The 25,785-nt window shown below is 45.2% G+C and overlaps 1 protein-coding gene across 1 annotated transcript in view; it reads right to left on the bottom strand.

Annotated features, from left to right (window-relative positions):
- The window catches only part of CACNA1E (calcium voltage-gated channel subunit alpha1 E), a 407,275-nt gene that overhangs the window by 19,429 nt on the left and 362,061 nt on the right, over window positions 1-25,785 (bottom strand). Inside the window, exons 29-39 of the mRNA XM_046683555.1 lie at window positions 23,367-23,527; window positions 22,704-22,841; window positions 21,657-21,858; window positions 20,666-20,830; window positions 19,901-20,011; window positions 16,291-16,374; window positions 15,415-15,540; window positions 12,323-12,388; window positions 7,946-8,037; window positions 7,187-7,352; window positions 2,205-2,332 (exon numbers count right to left, since the gene is read on the bottom strand). Of these exons, the coding sequence (XP_046539511.1) occupies window positions 2,205-2,332; window positions 7,187-7,352; window positions 7,946-8,037; window positions 12,323-12,388; window positions 15,415-15,540; window positions 16,291-16,374; window positions 19,901-20,011; window positions 20,666-20,830; window positions 21,657-21,858; window positions 22,704-22,841; window positions 23,367-23,527 (1,439 nt within the window). The remainder of the gene's footprint in view (window positions 1-2,204; window positions 2,333-7,186; window positions 7,353-7,945; window positions 8,038-12,322; window positions 12,389-15,414; window positions 15,541-16,290; window positions 16,375-19,900; window positions 20,012-20,665; window positions 20,831-21,656; window positions 21,859-22,703; window positions 22,842-23,366; window positions 23,528-25,785) is intronic.

The raw sequence follows: 25,785 nt of genomic DNA, 5'->3' as shown, positions 1-25,785 counted from the left end.
TTTCATCTCGGAGCATCCAGGCCTCGCCGGCAGCCACGTCGAGACCAGGGCTCTGCCCCAGCTTCATTCTTTCTAGTCTTTTCTTGATTTGGGTGTTGATTCCTCCTCTTCTTCCAAATAGCAGCTCATCAGGACTTCCAAGTCTCTGGATTCTTGAGAGGAAGTTAATTTAACCATTTGTTCTTTTCTTTCTTATTGAGATTGGGATGTGGATGGGTTGGTACAGGCGACAGGCTGATGTTCTCTGCAACTGCATCAGTCTTCTTTGTGAAGACACTGGCTCGCTTTATCTTTGTTAGTTTTCTCCCCCCTCATCTCATAGACAAGGCCAATGAAACCCTAACCAGAACAAGTGATGCTGTGAATTTCAAGGCAGACAGAAGATGTTCTCCTTTTTCTCTTTGTTCTCTCATAGCTCAGGTATGTAAGTGTCGTGATGAGTCCTCATGGAAGTGTTTCTTCCCAGCAGCTGGAATGAGTGCAGAGGAGCATGTTTATTGCACATGGTGTTTGGGTCCCAAGATAATATGAAACCACAGGAAGCGGGGGTTTCTGAGAGCCAAGGACAGCTGAGTGAGGCAGGCTAAGCAATGAACTCCTTTGCTAGCAGTTGGCTTCTCCTCTTTCAGGTGAATGAAGACATCCCTTCCTAGGGTCCCAATCCTATGGCCATTCATGCTTTACAGACCAATTTTCCATGCTTTCCAGTTGCATTGCTATATGGTTATTGTCAATTATAATTATTGTCAATTATAATGTTACATACATGATTTAATATAATCATCACAAGTAGCCTTCAAGGTGGGTAGGTATCATTATCACCATTTTTACAGATGGGGAAGCTCAGAGTGGTTAAGTGACTTGTCCAAGGCCACAGAGCTGCTAAGATGCAGGCCTGGCTGCATTCCCCTCTAACACACAGCCCATTGCTTTCTAAGCAGCCCATCTACTAGAAAGTAGGCCCAGAAAGAAAAAGCCATTACTTAGCCATTGTAATAGGAATGGATTTAGAGAACTCTATCTAACTCATTAATAATTGCTGAGGGGAAGAGGAATTCTGATTCGCTCTTCTAATCCCTACAGCAGCGACCCAAGTTCAACGGCCTCACAGGAGGATGGATTTTGGGAATGGCCTCAGATTATGAAGGGGTTCCAGGTGGAAGCAACATGGTCCATTCTCTGAAGGATGGCATTTCTTGTAGTATTTTCAGAGGGGACCGGAATGGATAGATTGGTGAGATAAGACCCTAAAGCTAAGATGACACGGGACAGAAAAGTTTCCGTGGAGTGAGTGCTCACAGAACCCTTACCCTGTCCTCAAATGTGAGGGCCAAAATGTTGCTTTTGTCCTCTAAAGCAGGGATCAGGAAACTTTTTCTGTAAGGGGTCAGACAGTAAATATTTTCAAATTTGAGAGTCACACCATCTCTGTCACAACTACTCAACTCTGCCTCACGATGTAAAAGCAGCCACTGACAATACATAAATGAGTGAGTGTGGCTGTGTTCCAGTAAAACTTTATTTGCAAAAATAGGCAGTGGGCCACAGTTAGCCCATGGGCTGTAGTTTGCCAGCCTCTGCTCTAAAGCCCAAAAGGGGCATCATCACTTGACAATGAAAGAGACCTAGGGAAGTTATCCCTGAAAATTCCTGCCATTTAATTCAGTTTCATGCAATAAAAATCCACAAGTATTTAAGGGATCAGCTGGAAAAACAAGCTGCTTGGCTTTTAATATAATTTCAGAGTTATCTGAAACTGTACTTTTTGTGGGGGTTGAGAGAGAGAAAACACTGACCACGATGACCAGATGTCCAGCTGGCCCAGAAAACCCTTGTCAACTCCCCTGATGGCTCAAAGAAGTCCACTGACCATTCGTAGGAAAAGAAGAAGAAAGGTTATTGGAAGCTCCTCTGGGGACTGAACCCAAATATTCAGAGTGAGGATTGTGTGATGAGATTGGCAAAGAAAGGGAAAAGCCTGTCACAGAAGGAAAGAGAGAGGAAAAGAAGATAAAGAAGCTAAGTCTTTGATGACTGGCTTGATACTAGCATCAATCTGAGGACCCGGCCTCTTCCCTGGGCCACAACCAAGAGGAAACTCTTCTCCTTCTGTAACAGGCAAGCATTTGAGTGGCTCCAATTCCAACCTCTTCCTTCAGGCTTTTGATATGGACCCCACCGGGCTCGCTGAGAGGCCTACGCACCATGCAGCTCTGTCATATTCTGCCCAGACACGGACAAACTCGTCCAAGTGGTGAGGCCCCAGGATAGACGAATCCCGAGTCAGGTACTCAAAGTTGTCCATGATGACAGCCACAAACAGGTTGAGCATCTGAAGGGCAAAGGGGAGAAGAGGAGTTAGGAGAAACGTAAAACAGAAATTTTTTTTATTGCTTCAAGGCAAATAAAGAATTCCAAAGTTTGTAAGGCTGAAGTTCCTCACTAAAGCACTATTGATCTTGCTGAACACATTTTCATTATTTGTTCCACACACCTTATTGTGTGGGCATTATGATTTCACTTTCTATGCCACTGTATATTTGCAAGGTACTCCATGGTCACTTTTATTATCTGTTCAATTTAGTTAATTGTTATTGCAGCACCAGCAGCCACAACATTCTCAAAGCCAGAGGAAGGCAAGGCCTGGCACCAGCCTGCCCATACAGCCTCCCACCCGCACGCTTGCTCCACAAAAGGAGCCCGAAAGAGAAATGGTGAGATGTCGAGCTGACTGCATGGCTTACTGTGTGACAACTTGAAGCTGTTCCTGGCTCTTAAGTGGCTTCCAAGACCCTGTTCTCCTGCTCATTTGTTCAACATTTACTGTGCACCCACTGTGTTCCACACAGAGATCCAGGTGCTGGGGATGGGAGATAAGAAAGTTCTTGTCCAGAGATATATTCCCATGCCTAGCACCTTGCCTAAAGCACAGCAGACCGTCACGAAATGCTGATACTTGAATATCCTTAAAGACTGACTTAGTATTTAGTAGACACTGTGACTTGTTGGGAACATACAAGTTGCTCTAAGAGCCATGAAAGAAGTGTAGACAGTTTACACTGGGAACAGAAAGGAGTATGAAGGCAATTTCTCCCGGCTGAAGAAAAAGCGTCTAAGAGGATTGATGCCTGAGCTGGGTCCTGAAAGACCAGGAACTGTTCACCAGACAGACATGGGCACAAAACCAGGTCTTTTAGGCAGAGGAGCCAGCACGAATGAGAGAGCACAGAGGTACTGAGGGATGGGGAACATTCAGTCAACCCTGAGGGCAGTGCAGCTGGGCCCAAGGGACAGAGCACAGAAGCGTCTTGTAAACCATGCTAAAGAGTCTAGACTAGGGCCAGCGAACTGGCCAGAGAGTAAGTATTTTAGGCTTTGTGGGCCATACAATCTCTCTTGCAACTATTCAGTTCTGCTCTTGTAGGGGGAAAGCAACCACAGGCAATACGTGTGAGAATGAGCATGGCCGTGTTCCAATAACACTTTACTTATGGACACTGAGATCTGAATTTCATATCATTTTTACATCATGAAATATTATTCATCTTTTGATTTTTTCTCTCAACCCATTAAAGAACGTAAAAACCATTGCTAACCCATGGACCAAACAACAACAGGTGACAAACTGGATTCAGCCCGTGGGCTATAGTTTGCCTGCCTCTGGGCTAGACGATGCAGGAGGCAACGGGAACCACTAGAGGGCTTTATACTCGGAGAGAAACCAAGGGATGATAGTATTCAGAAAGAGCCCCAGGCTGCCACATGGAGGGTGAGTGGGAGAGCAGCGGGAGAGTGTTGGGGTGCTCCTGAACCAAGCCAGTGGCAGGACAGTAGCACAGACAGGAGTAGACAGTTAAAGGCAGTAGACTCGACAGGACTTGATGACCACAGTGAAGAGCATTGTTGTTTCTTGGTTATCCAGCACCATTTACTGTATTTTTGGTCTCTCAGGGACCCGCCCCTTGCCTATTCCCATTAAAATGGTTCAGCGGGGCAACACCTGTGACCAGGCCTCGGCCAGGCATTGAATCCCAATTCCATGGGCCACAGTGATTGGGGATCCAATCAAGGGCAACAAAATGGCATTGAAACTTCTGGGCAAAAGACTTGTCCTTCCCTGTGGGTCTTGAATGTGTGAGGACTGAGGCTTAGAGCTCCTGCTACAGCCATCTTGGAGCTACAGGGTGGGGGTGTTTGAGAAAAGAGCTCACATGGGGGAGGCTGGGGGAAGAGATTAGAAATAAAGCAGTCTGGTTCTGGTGATGTCACGTGAGCCTCAGATCAAGCTTGCTTAAGCCTGTCCTGTCCCGGGACTCTTCATTTACATGAGCCTATAAAATCCCTTTTCGCTTAGGCCAGATGTAGCTAGGATTTCTGTTGCTTGCAAGTGAAAGAGTTCTGCCTGATAGAGAACAACTAGCTATTGCTGATTCCCAGGTTAAGTGGCTGGGTAGACGGAGGTGCCAGATACATAGACAGGATAAGGAGACAGTCTGCAGGGAGGACCTGGTCGGAGTCTTCTCTGCAATACAGAGAGACTGCTGGCTGCATCCTAATAACCAGTCTCCTTTCTTCCTTCCTCCCTCCATCTCGCTTCCTAGGATACAAGTGCCTAGAAGTCTAGCCATCCTCTGTCCGCCTACCATGAGGATGAAGGATGCTCCCTGGAGATGATGGAGCAGACAGAGGGAAGGAGTCTAGGGCACTAACCACTCTGTGGAGCCTCTAGAATAAGCTTGCACTGCCTTCCTCCAGATTTCTCCAATGTGCCCGGGGAATAAATACCCCTCTTGGTTAAGCTACTGTTGTCCAGGAAGTTCTGTCTCATGCGGCTGAACCTAATCCTAACATAGGCCTTTCTTTCTGTTGCTGAGAGTGGAGCCACAGTGAGTTTATTCAATCACTCCTTGGGGTATAATGGGTTTTCCATGTATCCACACATTTCTTTTACGCTGTTTTCACAGTACAGTACCTATTATTAATGTTAACAAAAACTATTAGTATTAACGTTGCTTTAATTTGCATAGTCCTTTATAGTGTGGGGTGTGCATTCACACCTACCATTTGTTTTAACGCTGCTCTAACCTTGTGAAGCAGATTTAATTACCACCCGCGCTTCAAGGACACAAGCACTGCCTCTATACATTTGTATTCGTAGCTCTAAGCACACGGCCTGACCCATCACAGTGCATCAGTAAATCTTTCTAGAGTAGTGGGTTTGAGTTGAGAAGCTGTGTGACTTGCCCAAGGTCACAAAGTCAATCTCGCATAGGGCTGAGATTTGAAAGCAGATGATCTGATACTGAATATAGCCTCTTTAAAAATATCATTAATGTGAATTATGCAGTACCCTCCATCTCAAGATTCTAAAAGTACCTTTATAGTCTTTAATTAATTTTCCAGTTATATCTTTGGTTTCTTTTAAATATTTATTATTAAACATTTAAACCATGTAGGATACAACTTAGATGTCTGCCTGCCCTTCTATACGCTCCATTTCACCCCATCAACTAACACTGATACCCCTGTATGTCCTTCCTCCTTCCACTAAAGGTGATGGGGGGAGACCATGCCTTGCTGGCAGCTTTACTCCAGTGCCTAGCTCAGTGCAAGCCTTTTTTTTTTTTTTTTTTTTTTAAAGATTTTATTTTTTTCCTGTTTCTCCCCAAAGCCCCCCGGTACATAGTTGTATATTCTTCGTTGTGGGTCCTTCTAGTTGTGGCATGTGGGACGCCGCCTCAGCGTGGTTTGATGAGCAGTGCCATGTCCGCGCCCAGGATTCGAACCAACGAAACACTGGGCCACCTGCAGCGGAGCGCGAGAACTTAACCACTCGGCCACGGGGCCAGCCCCCTCAGTGCAAGCCTTTTAATAGCCACTCAGTAAAAATGTGCTGAATATGTGAATGAATAAATGTAAAACTCTAATAGCATCATTCAAAATTTTCTTTCAGTTATTTTCATTATACTTCCATAATTTGTAAATAGGATACTATTTCGTGTTCTTTTTTCACTGAAAAACCTTTCACACCGATGAGAAAGAAGCGTATTAAAATACTGTATGAGCTCACCATGCAAATAATACTCTCATTATCAAGTCATTTTTCTTCCCATTTTACAGAAACTACAAAAGGGAAGAGATCTTGGCCAAGTGCAGAATAGCAACAAAGCCAACAGCACAATGTGGGCTACCCAGCGTCCAGTTAGTTTACTCCCTGTTACATTAACCTGCTGACCACACAGTCTATGTGCAAGCCACTTCCCCACACCTGAGAGCTGGACATGTGGCAAGTCCCCTTGGGGTCACCTTAAAGAGGTCAAAACACCTGGACCCGAGAGCACTTTTTTCATTAATTCACTTTTTGATGCACAACCATGAAACTGACCACTTTTCAGTGGCATAGCTTTAGTTTTAGATTTTTGTACAGCCAGTGGCATTAGCAGCAAAGCTGAGCCAAGGGATGTCAGGGTGGCCAGACACCAGACTGACCCTTTTATTGATTTGGTAGCACCTCAGGCGTTATTCTGTTTATCACTGCTTGTCTGATTGGCAGGGTAGAGATTTCTGGATGCTGGTGTGCTGATTCATACTTTCTCCCAAAGACAGAATTAAGAAGGCACCTAGAGCTTCTCACAACTTTATAAGTGGGTGTATTCCACATATATTACCCAATTAATATTTACTAATGCCCAAAGCAATCATCTTTTCACGTCTATGCAGCTAGCTAATTGTCATTGAACATAAAGACATCACAGGTCAGGAGAGAACCACGCCTTTACATTGTAGACTGTCGTTATTCTACTCTTGTTAAAAGTCTCCAAAAGAGACATAAGATATTCTTAGCCCTTCTTATAAGACAAAATACCTGAGGTACAGAAGAGAAAGAATTTACTCTGGGTTACAACAGATACAACATGAAGCTTAATGTTGTATTCACCAAACTCTACTCTACTCGTCATTTCTTCTCACAACAATCCTTCTCGAGAAGCAGCAGACTTCTCAATCGTGGAGAGTCACCCACCCAGGAGTCTGATACGCACTCTGGCCTCCAAGAGTTCTCTGGAGAAGGACCTGCTCCTTAACTTGGGCTGGAGCGTGTGTGCGAACATAAGTTCAACGCAGCATCTCTTATCTATTTATCAGAGGGGCAGGCCACACCCCAAGCCAAGAGCACAATGTTGCTCACCAAGAAGGAGCAGAAGAAGATGAAAGAGACAAAGTAAACGTAGGCAAGATCAGTGCCGCAACGCTCATTCTCGTTCTGCCCTGAGGGTGCGGTGGTGTCCGGCTCACAGCCTTTCTCCCCGAGGCACGACAGCATGATCTCCTGCCAGGCCTCACCTGTGGCACTCCTGAGCCCAAAAGACAGAGTGGTTAGTAGTCCAGGTCGGGTGTCCTATCCTCTCCGTGGCCCTCTTGCCCAATCCACTCACCCCTCTCTCTGCCCTCATCCCAACAGGTTCTCTTTGTGCTCAGTTAGCCTCCCTCCAGTGCTTTCCATCCAAAGACGGCGAGCACCAAGGAGGTCTCTCTTGGGTTCTGCCACCTCAACCACTGCTTCTCTGTCTTTTGAGGAGTCTCTGCTGACAGCGGTGGAGACAGTGGTGGGACTGTCTAAGACCCCACATAAACCTGGCCATCCCAGGTTTCAGCCCCTAAATGGAATTTGGTCTGCAAGAAACTGTGCTGGCCTTCCCCCTCTCAGAGACTGAAGTTGCAATTTTCAAATTATCTACTGAATTAAAGATGTTAAAGTTTTCTAATGTCATCAGAACAGTTTTTCAGAGACATTGCCCACCCTGCCACCCGCCCCCACTCCACCTTATATCCTGATAGGAGCAGAGCAGGCAGAACAAAGAGACAAAGCAAAACAGGAGGAAGAGGCAGACCAGCTCTGTCTCCCTGGGCAGGAGAGCTCCAGCTATGACAGTCACGCATCCAGTACCTGAAGAGTAACATGAGCGACCCAAAGAAACTCCGGAAGTTGTTGTGCCGGTTGATGTGACTCTCCTCATCTAATTTTATGTTTCCAAATACCTTGAGGAAAGAACAACAGAAAGTAACGAGCATTACTGAGCTGTGTGATGTGGACAGCACATGGATATTAGATGCACCTGCAGGGTTGGCAAACCTGCATGCATGGCTCCTCCTGACAGCCTCACCCTGAAGCATATAACTCAGATCCAGGGGGGTTGGTGGACCCCATGCTCTTGGCTGAAATGCAGAGTAATGATATTCTCCAGTGCAGCAAAGAGGACGAATGCTAGCAAGGACCACAGAAGGCAAGATCTTTTGAAGTCATTCTGCCTGAATGTAGTTCCTCCCACACCTAATTAGGTCTTCTTATTTCCATGGTACCTGTCACCATGGTACTCACCATAGTACTCAAGCAGTGTGTCAAAGACATTACCCGATCACAGGAGTGCAGGGAAGGAGCCGCCCCTCTACTCCTGTCTCAGGCAGGAATGATGGCCACATACGTATTTGCAGAAGATGTGATCTAGGGCTTGGGCAGATGCTGCCCTGGAATCTGCAAGCAGTGTAGGTCAGAGAAGGGCATCTCTGTCTCCCTTGGATATGTTCCTATTCAGAGTGAAATCTCAGAAGGTTGATACGTCTACAACATAGAGTCCGTGAGAATGAACACACACAAAACAAAGTCCAGGCCAATAGGATACAGAAAGTCAGGACAAGTGCATACTTAGAAAAAGAAAAAGGATTTGGGCAGATATGACTATAAAGCGAAGTTTTCTAATCTGCTGTTGCCCGCTGGGCTTAGAACGCGGTCACCATACAAATTCATGTGGAAAAAGAGGGACAACTCAGAGATCTTTATCCACGGACAGTGAATAATGATGAACAGTGCTGCCTGGAGCCAAGCTCGACCCTAAGTCTCTTGGATGAGAAGGGGGCCCCAACACATACACTTTTCTCCCCATCCATGTTTGCAGATAACAGGATCTATTCCCACAAGGCAATGTTCGTACAACTGAAGGCTTACAGGTCACTTTTCCAGCCATTTGAAACAATTTTCAGCCTACATGTAACATGCTTTAGTTTATCTAATATATGCTGAACAGAACACATTTTTCCCCTAACAGTTTTTAGAATGTGCAATTGAGGGACAATCTCTGCCCCCAGCTATTTTGCTCAAATAACTCCCACTGACACCCGCTTGGGGAATTTGTTCTCAACACTGTTTTTCAAAACCCAAATACTACTTGTCTCTTAGGGAGAATGGAGGTGGCAAGCTAGGCAGGGCTGGGGAAGAAAGGAACGAAAAAGATGAGAAGCTAGTGGCCCCCAACAGGCAAATAGTAGTACTGAAAAAATCCCAAATAATCTAGTTCTGGACACCCCAGGAGGAAACTGTCACACATCCTTGCCTATATTCACATCTCCCTCTCTCTTTCCACCCTCTTGGTTCAGAATCCATGATTTACCCTGATTCATCACATAAACACAACTCACAGTGTTTTTGCTCCCTATGACACTCCTGAAGCCATCATTAGTTGTCTTCATTATGATTTTCTCAAACCCTTTATCCAATCGTGAACTAGTCGGAGGACACGCTGTGATTTTGCATGAGGCATATGTGTAACAGTCAAAGAAACCAAAGCTGTTTTGAATCTACACTAAGATAATTTTCAAGCCAAAACTGTATATTTACTGCGAAGGTGGTCTTTAAGATTTTTCCACTTTTTTTAAAGCTTTTCACTTAATCCTTGTCACTAATGCAAGTCTCCGCATCAAAAGGTATGGAAGAGAAAGAAGGGATGCAGAGACCCATCAGAAAACTTAACGAAAGTATAGTCTTAAATCCATTTTCACTTGGAATCACAGAACTTTAGAACTAGAAAGGACCTGTGAAGCCATCTATCCAACTGCTCTACTGTACTGGTGAGGGTGTTAAGGCCCAGAGAGGTTCAGTAACTTGACCAAGTTTACACAGCTGGTCATTGGTGGAGATGAGGCTGAAAACCTCATCTCCTAATGGCCTGTGGCCCCAGGGCTCCTTCCCCAACTCAGCAAGTTACTCCTTCCTTCCATCTTCAGATTCCTCTGCAAAGCGCTCTTCTTCCAAAGAGCCTTTGAAAGTTTAGAATAACGGTTCTTCCCATAGATACATCCTGTTGCTATTTAAATCCTCCTAATGCTTGTCTCCTGCCCTTTTGCGTCTTTCTCTTTGTATGGATCTCTCTGCTTTGTCCTGATTATACGAGATGCAGTCTCTCCAGTCACAAGCTAGGTGTCCACTTTGTGATGGTGCAGGCTCTCTGTCACAGACCAGGATGAGGACGGACAGCTAAAGGCAAGTCACAGTGGGAATGCCACTCATGTCTCCGTGGAATGGAAATAGTGCCCTTATTTGTTGGAAAGAAGTCTAAGGGCAATAAAAGGCATTACAGTTATTGCAAAGATCACAGTTTCATGACTGAACAGCTCCCACTTCCCACTAAAGGGTTAAAGAAATATTAGTATTTGCTTATTGGTGGGAGGAGAGACAATACAGAAAACATATAGTACCGTAAGAATATGGGCTGTGGAGGAGACAGAGCTGGGTTCAAATCTCGGCTCTCCCACCTACTATCTGAGACCTGAGCATGTTAAAGTTACTTAACCAAGCTAAGCATCAATGGAGACAAGGAAATGCACCCATAAACATTCTTACATCACTCCTGAATACATTAGTCATATATATCTTGAGTGTTTGGATGTATTTTACACGTGTATATATATGTATGTGTGTGTGTGTGTAGAGAGAGAGAGAGAGAAAGGAGAGAAGAGGGGAAGTGGGGAAGGAGGGGTTAAGAACATCCATTTAGCGCAGTGTCCGGCATACCCAGGAATTCAAGTAATGGTAAACAGCATTATCATCATGATCAGTAGTAAGAGTAGCAGGTTCGTATTGGAGATGGTGTTATTCTAGTTTATTTTGCTTGAAGACGAAAAGGGGCTAAGGACTATCTTAAGCATGGGCAAAAAAGAACTTAATTTAGTCAAGTTTCACTCAGCTGTTCAAGAACATTTTAATTCTAAAATCAAATATTTTAGTTAGAAGGAACTTAATAGAAGAAACCAAGCTAACCTTAAACTTCAGCAGGTTCTGCTTACAACACACCCCTAACATCGTCCTTAAATCTCTACCAAAATATCCTCAGTGAAAGAGAACTCATTACTTCTCAAACTAGTCTCATCCTTTTTGATAGTTGACATTCTATTGTATTTTTGGAGAATAAAACTCTCCCGTAACGGGGTTAGAAGACGAAGAAAATTAAGAAGCCGCAGGCAAGAAAGAGGAACAAAAAGAAGAGACAGTTCAGAGATGCTCTGGAAAGGGCTACTGACGCATCAAGCCCTGGAGATGCGTGCAGCGGCTGCAGATGGCAGGCACCACTGAGAAGACAGCTGGCAGTCCAGGGGCGGCCAGCCTGCCTGACTGCAGGAGACTGCCACTTGGCTTCAGTTCTCTGCTGGGGGATGGTCTCCACATCTCAAGTCAGAAGACTAGCCTCCCTGAGACAAGCAGCAAGCCTGTGTATCTGGCTGGATGGGTTGCTTACAGTGGAGTCCGCCTATCGCAAGTGGCAGTCACCTTAGAAAGATCTTTTGGCTTCTTTGGCTCAGTGGGCCTCTGGCCACCTGCATAAATACCTGGGGTAGAACCTGATCCACTTCTCAGTTCCAAAACTGGAAAGGACATGGTAACCCAAGAGAACCGTCCAGTAATCTGTGTGGCCTTTTGAGCGGAATTAACTGGAATGTGGCCCTTGGGTCTCCCTAGGATTTGGCCAGGAACTCTACAAATCATTCCCAGTGGCGGGGCTTAGAGCATAAAACTCATTCAGGAGTGAACTCAGACAAATTTTGCGTTGCTGTGTACAGGAAAAGAACCATCTAACCTTCTTTGAGGCTTATCTCAAATATGAGAGATCCTGAGCAATGGATCCTCATGAGCCTCACCCCCTCCTTGGTCTCATGGGGGATCCCTCTGGCTAAGAACAATGGTGTCATCTTTCCCGTGGTTCTGCTGTTGTGCCCACAGAAGTCCAGCTGCTTCTAAGTCAGCACCATGACCTGACCACCTCAGGGTTCTGGTACAAGCCCCTGTATCAGGCCGCCCTGAATACCTGGGCAACCTGAGTGGGGAACCCCGCACATGTGACATTTCCAAGGTTACATTCCAACAAAATCTCGGGAGCATGCTCCTGGGCAAGAAGGGGTTCTTTAAAGCACCCTCAATTTTGTATGCTCAGGCTGGCAAGCCAGAGACAATCTGGGCAACAACTGCTCCCACCAGGCCCCTGACGCACCAGCTCACCTGCATCCCAATGATGGCGTAGATGAAGAAAAGCATGGCAATCAAAAGGCAGACGTAGGGCAGGGCCTAGAAGGCAAGCATAGACATGATGGTGAACTCGAAGGCAGGCAGTTCCCACGCTCGACAACCTGCAGTCGCTGGCAGTACAGGAACTCTTGCCCTGAGGCTGCCTTAAACAGAGGGCTGGGACTCTCTATTCCCTGGGGCTGTTCTGTTTTGGGGTGCCACTTTTGTGAGATGTCCATGTCCTCTGACAGACATGTAAGCTGTTGGCCACAGAGAGGCTTGTAATTTACCTTCTGTCAAGAATATTCCTTCCCCCAGAAGTGTGGCCCAGATCTCCAAGGAGAGCGGGGAAACTTTCTGGGCTTGGGATTCGTCCCACTTTGCATGCAGAATATTAATAACTTGGTCAGTTGTGATGCAAATGACATAGTGAGCATCTAGCTTTGGCTCCCAAAACCCTGTATTACCCCTTCCTACTCCCTCACTCAGTGGGAAGCCCACAAAGAAGAATCAGGAAGCAAAGTGAAATGGCTTGGGTTTCAGTTGTTTGTTGGTTCCTGGAAGGCTCCTTCATCCTCTGATGAAACATCTTTTTCCAATGTTTAAGCCACCTGACATTTCATTCTGTGTCACGCAAAATTCCAAAAAGCCTTTTAAGTGTTAGCCACCACAAATTCTGCCACAAAGCCATGAAACCAAAAATTCCATACTGTGCAAGCTTACTGCCACTTTGGGATGATAACATTTCAATTATCATCATGGGGTAAAGGGAGCAAGTGAAGGAGATGTAAGGCAGGGTACCGCCCTCGGTGGCTGGGGGAGGATGTAGACACAGGGCAGTTCGGTCTGGGGCCAGGGTGGGCACTATAATTCTGGGGTGATCTCAGTGCTGACACGGAAGTCTCCCTTCTTTACCATCCAGTGGGCTCCCTGGAAGACAGTGCAACTACGAGTCTCTACTCCATCTTGAGGGTGTCCAGCACGAATCCCGGGAGATCAATTGAAGGCTTTCAGACTGCATGAGGATGGGAGAGCTTATCAACGCAGCTAACTAAATGAGGAGCCCTGGGAGCCTTTTACAACTTGAATAAAGGATAAAATTAAAATGCAACTGAAAGTTGGTGGGAGAATCCCCTCTCCAATGAAGTGTGGATTCCCAAGATCTGTGAAGAGGAAAGGCTGCGTTTGGAGGGGCCGTGCGCAGACTCCCGCTGCTGAAAGGACAGAGTAGGGAGGCAGGCTTCCTGCCACCGGGGGCTGCCACCTTCTATCACCTTCTCTGTTTACTTCCTGCCCTTGTCCTACCTTCTCCACTCTAACGTCTCCAGTCCCTGGTTCATCTCTCTCTACCCCCAGCTTTGGGGAAAGGACCAAAGATTCATTTTTCTTATCATATTATAAATTCTAACTCAAAATAAGGGAAAAGAGGGAAGAACTGAGTAGGGGCAGTGGAGAAGTAGGTGATGCTCAGGGATGGGTCGAGGGTGCGTACAGGCCACGGCGATGCTGTTTCTAGTGAGTGGCTCTCTGCTGTGTATTTGCAGAGGCGGCCTTTCTTAAGCTGACTTTAAGAAAACATCTTCGACACTGTGTTCCAGAAAGGAAACACCTGTCCATCACAGTGTCACCTGGAGGCAGATTCACCTGTTTTCACCATGCTCTGTGCATTCACTGGAATAAGCCAACCATTTGGCCATTAATTTTTGACAAGCTTTTCTTTGCCCTCAATAGCATACAATTTTACAGAGAATAGGTGATCGTGATAATATGACAGGCTGAGACGTATTTATTAAGAGACTCACAAACAACTGTAGCTTGTTGGGCAGGCGTCTAAAAAAGGGTTTAAGAACATCTTGTGTTTCAAATTCTAAATCCAAATTCACCTGAGACTCAGATGGCAAATTCTTGCGGAAGTTTTAGATTTCTCTTCTGCCATTTACCTTTGCAAAAATAGTTTTCATTGAGGTAAGTCCTCTGTGGGAGTTATCACACCAAACAATTACTCTGGATATGATAAAAATGTCAAGGTTGATCGTAGGAGCCGCACAGCCTTACAGCTGGTCTCACATCTCAAACCCCTGGGGCCGTGATAGAGAAGTAGGTTAGCAATGATGGTGTGGGGGGGACTCCCTTCTCAAATGATGAGAAACCATGAAGTCACTGGCTTGCCTTCTTTAGTGCCATTTGTAATTGAAACATGTAAATAATTAAAGAAGACAAATTTAGTGAATTCACGATTTCTCCTCTTTGAATCAATGTCCTCAAATTTACTTTTAAAACACATTCATCGAAAACCTCATTTTTTTAATAAGAGGAAAATAATAGGCATTTGGACAGCACTTAGGCCCTCAAAACCTTAAAAACAAATTAATTATGATATTTGCCAGAGCCTGAAGATATTTCAATCTGTTTGGAAAACTTCTTTTACTGGAAATCTCTGTCATTAAAGTGGTCTCACGCATTGATTTTTAGCTTATTATTATATATTACACATACATCTCTGTACGGCCCCGTGAGACCATTTAAAAGCAGCTCACCACATTAACCTTGCCCAGACATCCTCTTAGTTTGTAGGACACAGAGGTGACCATTAGCATGCCATACATTCAGTGGTTCCGGAAGTACACACTGATGAAGACATGGGTGCGACTAATATGAATTATCTTGCTGTAAAACACAACTCAAGGAGTCCTCTGAAAAACTGTTATGTGAAATAAAGCCACGGATAAGTCCCTGAAAATGCAGAGGATGTGTGACTACAGGTGGCTGGCTCTATACATGGACAGGATTGCCAAGGGGATTTTGGAATTCCTAGGGAGGGAGTACACCTCATTGAACAAGTCCTCTGCCTCAGGGGACCCAGAAGATAACTGAGTGATAACAAAGGTGAAGTGTTTTTCCAGAATGGGATTCTATCCAGTTAGACATAAGCTGCCTGCAGCCTGGCTGAGCCATGCTATACCTAACGCTTCTGACAAACACCCATTGCCAGAGGTGGGGGGACTTGTGTCATGACGCCATGTAGCCTGGCTGTGATATGACAGGGCCACCTCAGCTCTCAGAGATGAGGAGCCAGTGCCTCTTACCTTAAAGGACTGGACGAAGGTCCAAAGTAAAATACGGATGGTGTAGCCCTGACGCAGAAGCTTGATGAGGCGGGCGGCTCGGAAGAGCTTCAGAAAGCTCATATTGAAGCCACTGGTGTTCACCAGCTGGTGGACCAAAAGGAAACATATAATTAGGGACATTATGGTCATTTAGAGAATCTAAGCACTAGTATTTGCGTATTTATGCCTCATTCAGATCATAAAATTGGACATGGATTCTGTCTTTCATTTTTAACCCCATCTCCAGCTGATGGGCCAGTGAGGACCAGCTCTCCAAGCCTTCCCAGGCCTGACCTCTATTCCCAGGTGGAAGGGTATGGAAGTAGCCCAGAAGGGTGGCTTGAACATATTAGATAAAACTGGCCTCCCTAGTCTGCTATAAGTGGTCCTAACTCTGCAATTACATGCCAAAGAGCAGACCTAATAATCCCTCTAGCACATGTTCCATGAGAGTTACAATGAGCTCTCCAAGCGTTCTTTAGGATGCACAATTTTAGGGAAACAATTCAGATCTAACAACTTTGAGGGCAAAGATACTGTGCCTCTTTTGTATCTCCCAAAGACTCTAGCAGAACACTGTGCATGCCAGGCCCCTTCTGGTACCCTCTGTTCCACTTATCCCATTAGATGGCTGCCATTTGAGTTATTCCCATGGAACAAAGCCTTCCATGAGATCCAGCACCACTCCAATGTTTGCATTTTCTGGCTAATGCTCAGGAGGGAGGAAGTGAACTCCTAACACTCAGAGGGCTAGACATTTGGTTTGGGGAGTTAAAAAGGGACTCAATGTGCAAAGGACTTTTTTAATGCTAGTCCAGGGCCAAACTTAAAGACAAGGATCGAGGAGCCATTCACCTTGCTGTCTGTCAGAATAATTTCTGTGATGCTTCCGATCACGGTGATGAAGTCAAAGATATTCCAGGTGTCTCGGAAATAGTTCTGCCAAGTGAATTCAGTCATGGGAGCATCAGAAAGAGGAGGAAAAGAGAACAAGAAAGAAAATAGAAAAAAGACATCTTTCATTACATAATTTTGCCGCTTGGAATTAAAACTTGTCAATTCATGTAGAAATTCATTCTAACTTTGGTTTTAGTTTCCTATTTCTAACCAGAAATGCTATTTCTCCTTAACTAATTTGGGAATTTCCCATTTGGGAGGCAGTTTCATGACTATTTGAAGACCTTGTTTTTGAAGCTGTCACCAAAAAGCTCATATGTAAGAAAGAGATTTGTGGCCAAGACTATAAGGACCAGAAAAGAATGATCATCATTGTCCCCTACAAGACAGTAAAATTACTTACAATATTATTTTAAGGTTTCTGCAACTCTAACTTTTAAATTATCTATATCATATCATGTGAGTATAATAAGTATACTATAGGTATACTATAAGATAACCAATAAGTATACAGTTCTGACTTTCAATCAACAAATGTCACAGAGCTGTCCTAAATGACTAAAAATCACAGATGGGCCAAAACTCTCCTTCCAACTCCATTGAACCTTTTCAAACCAACTGCTGATTAGCAGTAGAATGAATAGACTTCATCTTTTCCCTTTTTTCCGCTCTGTTACACCTTTCAAGGAGGTGTAACTAAATAAAACATAAGGAGGCAATCATAAAATGAGTGAGTTGAAGGAGAGAGAGGAGAAATAAAGGACCCAGGAAATGCACCAACCAAACAACACTCCACCTAAGAGAGAGGGGGGTGCTCCCATCTCCAGGGCTCAGGTGAACACAGACCTTGGACTATAGTCCTTCAAAGAAACAGGACACTTGGGTTTCTAAGAACTGAGCCCCTTTGTCCTTGGGCAGCACCTGCCATAAGAGACTCTCAGAACGCTGCAGAAGTACACCCTCTCCCATCCTCACCACTGGCGTCAGTGAATCCTTACTATATGTGCCAGATACTGGGCCAGGTCCTTGACATTCTTTCAGTCCATTTATTCCTCCCATGGATCCTATAGGTAGGTAGTGATAAATACCCTATTTTAATAAAATATTGAGCGGTAGGGTTGGAAGGAGAAGTGGGGAGAGATGTACAGTAGAGAGAGAAAAGGAGTCATGGGGAGAGAGAAGCTACATTTAATGAGCACCTACTCAAGACTAGATTCCTTGGGTACATTACCTACTTGGATACACACAACAAAGTATCTAGGGCTATAAGGTAGTGATTGTTATCTTTATTTATGAGTGAGAAAACTGAGACTTTGAGAGTACTGTCTGATTCCAAAGCCACAGGCACCTGCCAGGCATGTAGAGAAACTGAGGCAGACAGCTTCACAAACTCACTTTCTGTTAAGGACACCTACTCCTTCAGGAGGGAGGCCAAGACAAGTCTCTAAGTTCCTCAGTTCTCAGGGGTCTCCTTTTCCCAACCTGGGGTGAGCTTCCTAATTCCTGGATAGGCTCCCACAGAGTAGAGAGAAGACAAATCTAGGTCTCAGAGGACAGAAGCCCTGGATTCCAGCTGAGGCTGCTTTACAATACAGTATAGCATAGAATAGCAGAGTGCAGTATAGGTGGGTAGATTATAGTGGACAGAGTGCGGGCTTCAAAGTTGGCCGGACCAGGATCTGAACCCTGGCCCTGCCTTTTACTAACCTTGAGCAAAGTGCTGAATCTTCCTGAGCCCTAGCTCATCCAGAAAAGAAGCAAAAAATAATGCTGATCTAATTGAGCTGTTATAAACCTAAAATGAATAATACGTTAAGCATTTGGTATTTAATAGACAACCAACGCATGTTAATTCTCTCCCTCTTTCTTTTTCCTTCTTCTTTCCTTTTTTATTCCTATTCCACTTTGCAATTCTACTGCCTTTTATTGTGAAATCTTGAAAATGCTATGCAATTATTCTGAACTTCAATTTCCTCATTTAAATCAACAACAGTCATAATAATGATAATGATGGTATCTGCCATTCCTATTTCAGAGTCATTGAGAAGATCTGACAAAATAGTATATATTAGGGTACTCTGAAAACCCTGAGTATTACATCAATGTAAGGACTCATTTGGGTCTAGTAGTGCCTTTTATAGTGTGAAAATGCCTCTAGACCTTGTATGAAAATATGGGAGTGAGGGTGGGAAGGAGGCAGGCTTTGGGGCCGAATCATCTAGTTAAGCTTGTAAGTATGTATTCAGCATTCACCATAATTAGACACATAATTGGGGATTTGAGTCACAGACAATGTCAATACCACATGCAAGTAATCAAGACGCATAGAAGAATTCTCCCTGTTGTGGCTCTGGCCTCTCGCTCACCCTGCTCAGGGCTAGACTGTGTTATAAAGTCATCTTTGCTGGTGGTAGTTTCTTTTTATTTTTTTACTCCCCAAGTCTCAAAACACTCAAAAGGGAGTCAAGCAAACAACAACACAGCCACCTGCAATGGGTTCCCTTCAACTCTCCTCCCCAAACCATCAAATTAATGACTTTTCAAAGAACCACTAGGAGACCAAAGCAACCCTTACAATCAACACTCACAATTACCAAGCCCGGAGTCCCTGTTAAAGCTGCTACCAGACAAACCCTTAAGCAGATAATAAGCAAAGTTTCTCTTCTTGCAGGGAAAGTCACATACACACATAATTTGAAATGGTAGCTCACACACGAAATACGTGTGAAACAGCTGTCAAGTGGGTTTTATCTGCATCCCACTGATCTCACTGTAAATGCTGAAGCAAGGTGGGAGCTGGCAGAGAGGATTATTTTGTTTATAGGACACTGAAGCAAAAGGCCAGGTTTGCTTAACACTCCTGAGAGCAGACGCAAGATTTTACAAAACAATTATAATTACTTGGGGAGAAGTAAAAAAAAAGGAGCCATGCCAGAAAAACTCATCCCAGCCCTTCCCAAACCTGATTCCAGAATACCCCCCACCTTTTCTCTCTCACCCATATACACACACACTTTAATGGTCGTGAACCTTTGCAAGTTTAAGTAATAAAGATTTATTTTTGTTGGCAGAAATTACTCTTCACGCAACTAATGGGAGGAGGACAGTTAAGTAAAAATCTATTCTCTGCTATGTTTAAGGCTAACAGGGACAGATATATTCCCATCTGAGTTATAAAATTTTATACCTTTTACCAGTAAATAAGCACTCAAGGTTTATTAGTTCAATCCTTGTTTTGTTCCTTATCGACATAGAAATCGCAGTTCTAGTAAGACCCAGTGACTGTCACCCCTCGATCACTGACAGAATCTGACAGGACCAGAGCTGATGGCTGGATGAGTATGGAGCTGGGGATCTGGTTTCCTTTGCCCTTTCTCCTAACACCCTCACACATCATCTTGTCTCTATGGCAATTTATTGAGCAGTCGATGTGAGCCCACCATTAGGTGGGCAGGAGTGTGAACCATTTCTGGAATGGCGGTAAGCACCTTCCTTCCAACAAAGGCTGGGAATGCACCTAAAAGGAAGGGAAGACAAGTGTGATGCTGGGATAGATTCCGTGACATACCAAGAAGCCAAATGCAATGATCTTTAGGACACATTCCAGGGAAAACACCATGGTGAAGGCGATGTTCAGGTACTTCAGGGCCAGTTCATAGGTACAGGGAGCAGAGTAGTACTGCCAGGAAGAGAAAAGAGGAGAGAAAGAATCAAACCCGTACGGTGAGAGGGGTATTCTGTGTCACCGAGACTGGCCATCTCTCATCCCTGCCCTTGGGGGACACCCTAGTGTGTGGTGTAGGAGGAGAGATGGGCATTGAGTGCTGGAGAGAACTACGTATCCTGCATAGCAGAACAAAACAAAACAAAATAGGAAAACACAAACTATGCCCCACTTAGGCTACTTATTAGCCAAACAGCCAGTCTTCCTAGAGATGAAGGTGGGCAGGCAGACACATTTTCTGGAGTTAATTACTTTACCACTTAGTATTAAATAAGATCAAACCTCTTCCAGCACTCCTTTGGAACCCCATGATCATCTGTATCTCTGCACATTTCCAGCCTTGTCTAGATCTGAATGCCATCACCACCCTTGGTCTTGGGATTTACTGGACTGCTATTATACGTTTCACTGCATTTTGCCCAAAAGACCCAGAGGCTGGGCTGTTGAGCGAGACAAGATCAAAAAGAGATTCCACAATGGAAAAGTAGGTAAGGAGGCAACAGACTGGTAAGTTGGAGTATTTCTGCAGTGTCTGGGGTGCACACACAACTGATCTGTGAGGGAACAGTCACTGAGGTTCAGCTCGTCTGAGCACCGCCACCCTCTCACCTTCATCATCAGCACGATGGTGTTCAAGGCGATCATGGCCATGATGGTGTACTCAAAGGATGGGGATACCACAAAGTGCCAGACACGGTACTGGAAGGTGTGCCTGTTCTGCGGCATGTAGCGGGTAAGGGGTTTGGCACTGATGGCGAAGTCGATACACGCCCTCTGTAGGAAAGTCATGGTTATTAGTGCAAGCTCAAATTCCCTAAACCTTGCACATTGGTGGCTCTCTGTTAGATGGTTAGAAGAAGAGGACAGTATATGAAAAAAAGGGTAGGGCTGGACAAGCAGAAGTAAAAATGGCACCAGGGATTATCTGGACAAAACTATAGGTGAGATGTCACTCTAAAGGAACACAGAACTGGAGGGGTTCTGTCACATGGGGTAAGGACTTAACGGTCATTGATAATGTCCTTTTTCATGGCCTGAGGCTGAGATGTTTAGGGAGGAAGCCTTATCTGATGCCTTTAGTCAGAAGTAGAAATTTCCCTATGCATTCTTATAGCACATTATTTGCATTTCTCTTATAGACTCTAACAGTTTCTAGTTCAGTTCTCTTACAAAAATAATGAACCCTACAATGTGCCAGAACTATGCTTGCTGCTAGAAAAGCAGTAACCAGCAAGCCATATTCCCTGCCCTTACCTCAAATACATGTCACAGACGGACACAGCCAGGTAAGCAGATGTCTTAATGCTGTAATTTTGGCACACTCCTTTTACCCCCATTTCTAGACTATGCACTGCATAAAGGTAGGGATTGCATCTTAAACTCTTTACGTATCTTCCAGGTCCCTGTGCCTCACCCACGTGCCTTAAACAGAGCCGATGCTCAAAAAGCGTTTATTTAATGACAGAATAAATAATTTTTCCCATCTTCTCTCTGTAATTCCTAGTGAGGTTAAGAAAATTCAGTCTTCCTTCCTAACACTGCTGTCCGAGAGTCCTTTCTGGAACCCCTGAGCCCCACACTCTAGACCACTGGTTTTTACCTCATTCTTCTCCAGGCTGCACTCCTCCATCATCTTGTCACCTTGCTCCTGGAAGGTGATGATAATGAGAGCCACAAAGATATTGACAAAGAAGAAAGGGAAGACTACAAAATAGACCACGTAAAAGATGGACATCTCCATGCGGTTGCTGCGGCTTGGGCCTCGGTCTTCCTCTGTCACATCAACAGAATGTTGCAAAACTCTGTGGGGACAGAATGATGGGGCATGGATGGTGGATGGCAACCTGGGCAGCTGCTCTGACTCAAAGCGTCATTTGGATGTGTGCCACCAATTATATTTTCTTATCTGACCTCCTTATCTTTGCAGAGCCAGTATTAATTTGGGGGGTCCATATTAACCGAGTTGGTGACGATTCAGGGACACCCAATCGCTGCTCTTCCTAGCCCCTCTTCCATCATGCACTCAACTTCTAAGCAACAGAGTGACATTATTTTATAGTTAAGGCTGTCAAAGTCAATACCAAGAGACTCCTGGATTTCCATTTGGCATTTTGCTGCCAACTAGAGTATGTTGCCACCAGAAAGTGGTATCTTAGTAATTGCCAAGTCTCTGTAAAATCAGCCTTCAGCTATGGGCAGCATAAGAAATTGCATTCTGTTGTCATCTTTAAAAGAGGTGTGTTCACAGAAAGTGTCTCTGGGTTCTTCCAGCTCATTCTGAACCCTCAATCCTCATGTGCAGAGCCAACTTGGAGGACAAATCTGTTTAACATGGCCACAGGGACTCTCCCAAGGGGTTCAAAACTCATTTGTTCTATGGAGTCTGATAGCTCCACTCAACTCTTCAATAATTGGCTAAACATGAAGAGTTTCAACATTTCCCTGACTGTCATCTCCTTCTCAATTTTTGCCTTAAGGCTTTTCATTCTTCCTCTCTTCTGCCTCCCTCACCCACTCATCACCACTTACTTTCCCCGGTACAATAACAAAGGGTTAGCCTCATTCATCGCGAATCAGCTTCTCAAGGCAACCACGTGGTCCTCTTCTAGCTCACAGACAAGCATGCCAACTCAAACTCATCACTCACTGAGGCCATCCTTCCCCCGTGGAGACAGTGAAGAGGGTCAGCAGGGCCCAGATAATGTTGTCATAGTGGAACTCATGGCGCTTCCATTCTCGGCCTTTGACCTCCATCTTGTTTTTCTCATGATCTACATAGTTGCCTCTAAAACCAGAATAGAAATGAAATAGGGCCTCTTCACTATAGCTCATGGAAGGTTAAGGAAATTCTATGGACTTCAATAATGTAGGGTAGTAATGATCAGCATATGAATGCAAGGAAGAAGGAATTTTATTGAAGGCAGTGAATTATCATGGAATAAAAATGAGATTTGGTGCCCAATAGACATGGAAGATTAAATCCTAATCCTTTCACTAGTTGCTGTGTGACCTCGAACAACTTACTTAAGTTTTCTGAGCCTTAGCTTCCACATCTATAATATGCAACAAAATCTGTCTCAAAAGGTCATTATAAAGATTTAAAATTAGAAACTGGATGTAAAATACCAAGTACCACGTCTGACACAAAAGTGGTGCTCAATAAAAATTTAGCAACCTATTTTGCATTTTTCCTAAAAGAGGAATGGAGATGGATAAGAGAGAAAGAGCAGACTTATCTATAGAGGGTCAAGTGGGCCTCATCGGAACACCCTTTGGCAGAAAGTGAGGGGTCTGTGCTGGCGGCACTTACATGCACTCTTTCTCGGTGTCCTTGGAACTGTCCGTGCAATAAAAGAACTTTCCCTTGAAAAGCTGAACTGCGATGACAGCAAAGATGAACATGAAGAGCTTGTAGACGATGAGGATGTTGAAGACGTTTTTCAAGGAGGTCACCACACAGTCGAACACAGCCTGTGGACAGAAGTAAAGAGCCCTGGGCTGTGAGTCCCTGGAATGGCCTGTGCATTTGCCTAGAGCTGAGTTAGGGCCACACCACCACCCGCCAGCCCCACTGAGAAGGTGCTCCAGGAAATATCGCCCTACTAAAAAGTGACACTCATGGGGTTCAGAGCTGGCTTCCAAGCTGGTCACGACTACAAGGACCAACCCCTGGGAAGGGAACACATGCCCTGAATCTGAAAGTAAACCCAAAGCAGAAGAGACCAGATGGCATCGGGCAATAGAGGGAGTCCTCTGAGGAATCCCATTAGGTGTACTCCACTTAGCGTGAAGCGCAGAAATTTAGTGCAGAAAGGGATCTCTGAGATCATGAAATATCTTGTCCCTGACCTTACATCTATTTGGTGACATTCTTAGATTTGATTTATATACTGAATATATATTGTTTTCTCTTTACCTTTCTAAATGGACCAGAGAGTAATAATAAACTATCATCTCTGTTTATTTTAATGATAATTTGTAATAAGTTCATATAGTTGTCCCAATTATATTCGACACTTCACATAAATGTTCTCCAGCTTACAGCTGGCTGTGTTGGGGATGCAGATTCAACAGATGATGTGGGAAGAGGCCGACAGCTGCCCTCTCGTAGAGATGGGAGGATGCGGCAGACAGCATCAGGGACTTGGACTTCCATTAAAGGCAATGGATCTGCCTCTGGAGAATCCATTCTAGGCCCTAAGCCGTGAGGAGTTACATGGGCATTTGACACATTTCAAGCCATTTTTAGGTTATTTTCTAGGTTTTTAGGTTTGGCTCACTGGAGAGTCTAGCCTCATGGTGGCGCCACATTTGTGCGGTTCGCTGTTCCCAACACTGGTGAACATTGCTGGCTTAATTAGTTCAACACTGCGGGGAATGTGAGTGACACGCAGCCTTGTGGAAGCATCACAGCCACCTACATTTCCCTCAGGTTACGGAGCTGCAGAGAGCGAGAGGAGCCAGCACTTCCTAATTAAATGGAATTAACGGAGATTGTGGTCACCTTCCCCAGCCTGTTAACTAATCTCATCACACCATCTGCACTCTCCTCAGGACCCCAACACAGCTCGGAGGAGATGACACAACTGGAACCTGGGCTGCAGCTTATGGCAGTGGTTAGGGCCCCAGGCCTCCCGGCCCAATTCTGTTGGGGATAGGGCAGAAAGGAATGAATATTTATGGGCACTGACCCAGGCCAGACCCTGTGCTGGGCCCGTTACCAGGCGGGAGGGTGGTAATGAACAGTGTGTGAAAGACTGCCCGACACTGTGGGAGGTGCCTCCCCCAGGAAGGAAGGCAGGGCAGTGAAGGAGGAGAGCGGGCAGGGAGGACACTTCCTTTGGAGCAGGAGTATCTCTCCTGGGGAATCCATGCAGGCGGGCCAGGGCCCTGGGCTCTCAGAGGAAGCCACATCTCAGTCAGTTTGGGGCTTTTCAGAAATGACTTTCCTTCAGTACCAAGCCTTTGATAAAACCCAACTGGTTTTGCCACCTCTCTGCAGAGCCAGAGGGCCGAAAGGGAAGCATGTCCTGAGGCCAGTATGGGGTGGTGATGGAGGGGCAGGGAATATCAATATTATAAGAACTCAGTGGGAAAGGGGAATTGGAAAGTGAGGGAGAGTTGAGGTCATAAGACCCCTCCCCCAGCTTTGTCCTCTGTGGCTGGCTTAGGAGATCAGGCCCAGGCAATCTAGAGGGATTGCTGGGTTTTCTTACAGGGACCACCTGCATCAGCTTATTTTGTCCATATCACAAATGTGTCATTACAAAGTATCTCCATTTTCCAGTTCAAAGAAAGTCAAAGAAAAAGTAATTTGCTCTGGGTCGGCTCCTAAGTGCTAGAGCTGAGCCTGGCACTCAAATAGGTTCCTTTCCACGTGGACAGGGGTTATCAAGACACATTCCAAGCCCTGCCCCTAGAATCTGGCTCTGTTGCTCTGCGTGGGCCCAGGAATCTGCACTTCAAGAAGCATCAGGTGACTCTGATGCAGGTGGCCTGTGACCCACTCTTTGAGGAGCACTGCACTAGTCTCTGACTGTGCAGACAGGTAATTCAACCTGCTTCCTGGGAAGCTTGCTGGCGTAGCCCCTGAAGGCTGGGTTTAGGCCTGGTGTTGCAGCTTGCTTGGCTGGGCAGCAGCAGGGGCACTTCAGGGCTGTGAACCGGGAGCCCTGGTCCTCTCCTGGGTGGCAACTGGCTGTCATTCACAGGAACTCAGGGAGGAAGAA

This window comes from Equus quagga, chromosome 13, assembly GCF_021613505.1.
Source record: "Equus quagga isolate Etosha38 chromosome 13, UCLA_HA_Equagga_1.0, whole genome shotgun sequence".
NCBI lineage: Eukaryota > Metazoa > Chordata > Mammalia > Perissodactyla > Equidae > Equus > Equus quagga.
Note: the sequence above shows the minus strand (reverse complement) of the source record. Positions and strands in the feature narration are given on the sequence as shown.